The sequence below is a fragment of the Loa loa genome, assembly GCF_000183805.2.
Source record: "Loa loa unplaced genomic scaffold supercont3.111, whole genome shotgun sequence".
Lineage (NCBI taxonomy): Eukaryota > Metazoa > Nematoda > Chromadorea > Rhabditida > Onchocercidae > Loa > Loa loa.
In genome coordinates, this window is record NW_018108291.1 from 107452 (window position 1) to 113830 (window position 6379).

Genomic DNA, 6379 nt, shown 5'->3' on the forward strand with positions numbered 1-6379 from the left:
ATTGAGAAAAGAAAAGCGAAAAGAACTTTCGTAATGCAATAACAGACTGCGGAAACCTTGTCAACTGGCATTAAATTTTTACTCATATAAACTCATATATTATATGAATGAGTTTTGACCCCTCAGTAATATTCGAATCATGATGACCTCAATAATTCTTTTCCTTCGCATTTTTCCATTGTCCAATCTAAGTTTTGTTAAGAAAGAAATGGCTTAATCCCCTTGCTTTAACCTTTGTTTTTTAATTTAAATCAAAGAGAGTGTTTCCTTTTCTAATCTTCATTCCGTTCATTGGCATGCTTGATCCATTTAAATATTACGAAGACTCATCCGAAATTATATCCTGTTCGATTTCGGAAACTGCTATTACTATCTGCTTACAGCTCTCAAATCTGCTTCAGATTTTAAATTTGAAAACCAAAATAACTTTTATTGAAATAAAATACAATGAGTATAAGTATAAACCGATGTGAATGATGGTGGAAGATATCGATGAATTGGAAGTGAAAGGAGGGAAAGGAAGTGGAGGGGAAAATAAATGATAGCATCTGTGCGCTTTTCAGAAAGTGTTCCTTCCTTTTTATCCTTCGTCCACACTAACCAAGCAACCCATCATTCCGCTAAACTTTTCTCAAACTCAGCACCCACCCGGAATTGCAATCCTTCCTATTCCCATTCAAACCGAGCTATTAAACTTTCTCCAAAGTACATATGCTTTAATATATTTAAATAAAAACTTGTGATACCACTTCTGAACGCCAATCGACACACTTAACTCAACTTACTAGCCGATCAGGAAATTTTATTGCAAAAAGATTCATCGAACTAAACGTATCGTCTGTCTATAGACAATGAAATATTTTTAAAAGTGTGCAAAATTCAGACTGGAAAGTGGAATTTTTTTTCTCGAAGAATGCTAGATTGCAAAGTTTCTAATTCAACCCAAGCGAATCTTTTGTTTATGTGAAATGGAATAGGTGAAAGGTTAAAGGAAAATTTTCCTGCGACAAGTGAAATTAATTCCCAAATCCAAAAAAAAAGCCTTGTTGAAATATGCTGGATATCCTAAAGATACTAGAGGAGAAAGTTTCTGAATTTTTTATATGCTCTTTAAACGATGAAAACTCAATTTAATTGAAGTTATATGCAGTTCACTTACAATCATTATTATAATTTTGATCTGATGGGAAACAAGATCTCATATTTGTGCTTGTTAGTGTCACTTCATTTTCAGTTCTTCAAAAAAAATTCACTCTACATTAATGGTATCATCTTTAATATCTTCATGCCACTGCTTTGATTTTTCCGTCACTCACTGCTATGGGCTAAAATTTGATGCTAATAAGGAAGATCGACCGAATAGTACCATCACCATCTAATGAGGAATTGACAAAGGTGGTTGAAAGCAAGCCTGTCGATGATGGCTTTGAAGTTATGCATCAGCTAAGTATTATCATAACAGGTATGATCATTGTTAATGTTATATTCTCGTCATTGTTTTAAATAACTATTCTTATTGAACATTTCATTGAAGTATTTGTTAGAATGTGGAATTAAGCCGAAAATTGTCTTTTTATCTATTGATTCCTGTTGGGTTGCACATTACTACAATGCTTTATCGTTTATTTTCCTCTCCAATACCAAATATTCACGGAGAATAGAGAGTAAATCAATTCAAAAAAACTTATAAAATTCAATGTTTGTTGATACTATTGTCGGCATTGTTGTTGTTGTTGCTGCCACTGCTCATATTATTATTATTATTGTTGTTTCCTCTATTTTCTCCTTGTCTATTTGATTCTCAGTTATTTAGTTCCATCAACTTCAGGCTTATACTTACCAATGATGACAATCGGCCACATCTTTTGCTTTTTTGTAAGCTGTTTTGATAGGTCTGATTCCCTTTCTTCCGAAGAAGGATTAGGGTCAACTTCGATTTTGATTTCTTTGTTACCAAGCAGTTGTCTCGTAAAAATTTCCCTTTGCGCCTGAAAATAATTTACGAAGATAACAATCAGAAAAAGAAATAATTGCAATCTTGTGAGTCCTTTCGGAGGTTTCTTCGGGTGTTTTTGACAGTCATTCTTAAAGTTCCTCAAAGATGGACCGCTATGATTATCGAGACTGTTCACTTCCTGTTATCAATCTTATGTATGGACTAGATTGTTCTGCTTTGGATTGTTGACAGTTTTACTGCATGCACCCATTGCTTTGTGTTACTTCAACAGCACGTTTACTCAGTTGCATTTTTGGTGAAAATTATTTGTAATGAACAGTGAAGTCCAGTGGATCAAAGTACTCGACACATTGTGGTCATTAAAAAAAAAAAGGAAAAGAGGAAAAAATAAATAAAACATCAATTTAAGAACTTTGCATGATGGGCATCTTAGTAATCAACAAAATATATGGCTTTTTAGAAATTGAAAATAGCTCCGTACATGTACCAATGTGATGCACCAATGGTTGCTTCAGAATCTGTCACCTGAAATTGTGTTAGCAGAACAGATAAAATGATTTTCCTAACTTTCAATTATCAAAGAGATTTAACATATTTCAAGATTTGCCATCTTCCTCAGTCATACCAGTTACTTTTAAAATGACATTTTAGAGCTATGAAGAACGAAAATAAAGTGAAAATTTTTCAATGTAGCTGTTTAGAGTAAAAAATTTTTTTACACCGATGCTATTGAGACGCACAAACTTGTCAGATTTGTGTTTCAAAGCCAAATTGAGCTCATTCGATGAATTTAGCACCGAATCGTTTTCGCTGTCTGCAATGTTTAATTAAATGATGAAAAAAAATCAGTTGCAAGAATCAGTTGCAAGAACCAGTTGCATTTTAGAATCAGTTGCAAGAACCAATTGCATTTTAGAATCAGTTGCAAGAACCAGTTGCATTTTAGAATCAGTTGCATTTTAGAATCAGTTGCAAGAACCAGTTGCATTTTAGAATCAGTTGCAAGAACCAATTGCATTTTAGAATCAGTTACAAGAATCAGTTGCATTTAGAATCAGTTGCAAGAACCAGTTGCATTTTAGAATCAGTTGCAAGAACCAATTGCATTTTAGAATCAGTTGCAAGAACCAGTTGCATTTTAGAATCAGTTGCATTTTAGAATCAGTTGCAAGAACCAGTTGCATTTTAGAATCAGTTGCAAGAACCAATTGCATTTTAGAATCAGTTACAAGAATCAGTTGCATTTCAGTTGTACATAAATATACACATATTAATGTCAAGCAAACTCTGTCGTATTGAAATTTAGTATTTTCCTTTTCCTTCTCCTTTTCTTCTTCAATTGACATTATTTTACTCTCACTTCAACTTTAGTTCAACCTATTTATTTTTAAAACTAAAATAGCTCAATGACTACAAGAAAGGGAAGAAAGCTTCTTTGAATAAGGTCTGATGAGCAGTATATTGTCTTCTTCTTTGAACCATCTGTGATCTAAAACTTCGGGCGGAATGTTGAGATCTTCGATTTGTTTGATATTGGAAAATCGATTAACCTTTCCAAGAAAGAACGCCTTGAAATGTGGGTTCATACGAATGCAGAGCTTTCATTAATTCGTCATAGGTACAACAACTGTCATATTCAACTGTAAACCGTCTGATTTTTCAAAATGATTTCATTTCACTTCCACTTTCGTTCATTTTGTCACAATGGTAGGATTATTTGATATGGCGGAATTGACTGCAAAAAATTTCAATTTAAATAATTCTCTTTATTTAAATCATGTAAGGATGGATATTTAATAACACTACGCTTGTCACATTTTCTGTATCTGAATGTGAAATCTTATGCCACTCAAATTGTGCTATATTGCAAACACGTCAGGGCTTGTTTTATTGCTCGATTCTACGATTATATGTCGATATCCGCTTATATTTTAACAACGCGTAACCACCATTAACACACTGACAACGTGGAGTTGAACCGAAATTCATTACATCACAGGCATTACGTAGTGAACAAGAAAGCAAATTAAAGCGAAAGATGGGACTTGTATATTAACTTTAAAGGTGACAAAGATGTGGTCAGCATAAACGAACGAAAAGGAAAGGAAGGCTAAGAGCGACATTCCTACTTCAAACTTTCCCGAGTTACTTTTAAAGTGGAAATTTTAATTTATCCAGTCATACAAGATATTTTTGGTCTTTTGTAACCTTAAAATGCCAAAATTTCCCATCTTTGAAATAGTTTTGGTCGTCAAAATGATTCATCCTCAAAGAAAATATTACCTTTTGGCATCATGTAAACATTTTATTGCATTTTTCTCACTTATTTTGTCTTCTGCCTTTTTTTAAAATTTCATCCAAATTTAAAATCGAAATATTGGTTATACAATAATAATAACTTTCCAACTTCTTCAAGTAAAGCAAATAACACAAGAGAAATGACTTATTCGACAATGATCCGATAGTTTTACTATAACGTGGCACAAGCTACTTGATCCAATGATTTCATTATTCAGTTTTGCAAGTAATCTAAACAATTTTATAAGTAAGTGACCGAGAGTTATTAGCAAGAAAAGCTAATGGTATGTATGTGTTTGTGAAGGAATTCAAAACTCCGGTTGCTCATTTTTAAAAATATTTCGAATAACAGCATGTGTTTTTTGTATTTTTTTATCAATCAAAACTTGTGCGCATTACCTGATGTCAACTAACCTCTTACTCCAATCGTACTTACACATATTCCTTAATGGTTGCCTAACATACAGCCAAAAAGGTAAAGTCCTTAATATTGGATGAATAGTCTGTCTTGAACTCAGCCAAACGAAAGATTCGGGACTGGCTATTTTTGTAAAAATTATATGTCATTTCCCGTTTCTTTGTCCTCTTCATTGCTGGACACATTCCAGATATTTTGCAAGTATCTATGTATCATTACATTAACAACCAAAAAATCCAAAAAAGCGGTAGTAATCTGTACTGGTCATAAGAACTTCTGATTTAAGGCTAGTGCACTCCCAGTTTGTTTATTTTTTTACTTTTTGATGTGTGTAAACTCTTTATGGTTGTTTAAAAAACGGTCTACTGTTATCCAAATCCATTTGGTTGGACCGAAATTGTACATCTAAATAACATTTTTTTCAGAGATATATTGAAAATGAATACTTCTTCATCTATAAGCTTCCCAGAAGAGCTAATAAATTCATCATTTCTTTACCATGAGCATATAAGAACCTACAAAGAACCTTTTTTCTTTTCAAATCTTTAATTCAAGCAAATTAGGAATTTGAGGTTTTCTAGCTAAGTTACAGCCTAACTAATCAGTTCTGTCATAAAACCACTTAAATTATTTCAACCAAACATTTCAAAATACATAAATTCCAAAAAAAAATTGGCAAATTTCAATAATTCTTACATGGGATAGATAGGTAAGTGAGAGAATTGAAAGTCATTTTTCTCGCGTTTTTTTTTCAGAATAAGTCCTAATTTTACAGCACTTAAAAGAGTTGAAGCAAAGAACGCAGAGGTCAAATGTTAATTATTTGAGGATTTGAGTATGGAATCGAAAATAAGGGTAAAAAGGTTGGATCTCTCATCATCATCATCGCCATTATCGTCATCATTATCATCATCGTCATAAATCACACTATCAGTCACCAACCATCAATCATAATCACCGTTAATCACCAATCATCATCAATCATAATTCATCAATCACCATTCACCAATCATCATTCATCAATCATCAACATCATCAATAATCAATCATCATTCATCAATCATCATTCATCAATCATCAATAACCATCAATCATCATCATTAATCAGTCATCAATAATCATCATCATGATCAATCATCAATCATCAATCATCACCATGAATCACCAATCACCATTCATCAATTATCAATCATCAGTCATCATTCACCAATCACCAATCATCATTCATCAATCACCAATCATCATTCATCAATCACCAATCATAATTCATCAATCACCAATCATCAATCATCGATCATCGATCATCAATCATCAATCGTCAATCACCAATCATCAATCACCAATCATCAGTTATCAATTATCAATCATCTTCGAAAGGCACTTTTTATTCATGCAAGAAAACATTTCCATTTTTGATCATATCTGGCTTAAAAACTGTTTTTTTATAATACCGTAGTAGTACTTGAAAATACTTAACGAAGAAAAAAATGAATGATATGATGAATCGATGCTTTGTCATCGATGCCTTACAAAGGGGTTGAGAAATGTTGCAGAGTCAGATGAACTTATTTTGACAATGTGCTTCTTCTGTTAGCATAATAATCCGTTCATCTCGAGGAATCGACAATAAACTTTAGAACCACTCATTTTTCCATACTGTTATCATCCTCAGAATTGACACGGAGATCTCGACCTCAAATTCTGTT

At 32.7% G+C, this 6379-nt stretch overlaps 1 protein-coding gene across 1 annotated transcript; it reads right to left on the bottom strand.

The window, feature by feature from the left end:
- Positions 1 to 1805: 1805 nt before the first annotated feature.
- LOAG_10005 (hypothetical protein) lies at positions 1806 to 3303 on the bottom strand (the record flags this gene model as incomplete). Its single annotated transcript, XM_003145531.1, has 3 exons — positions 1806 to 1988; positions 2698 to 2771; positions 2991 to 3303. 3 exons carry the CDS (start codon positions 3301 to 3303, stop codon positions 1806 to 1808), a joined length of 570 nt encoding a protein of 189 aa, XP_003145579.1.
- Between the last annotated feature and the right edge of the window lie 3076 nt (positions 3304 to 6379).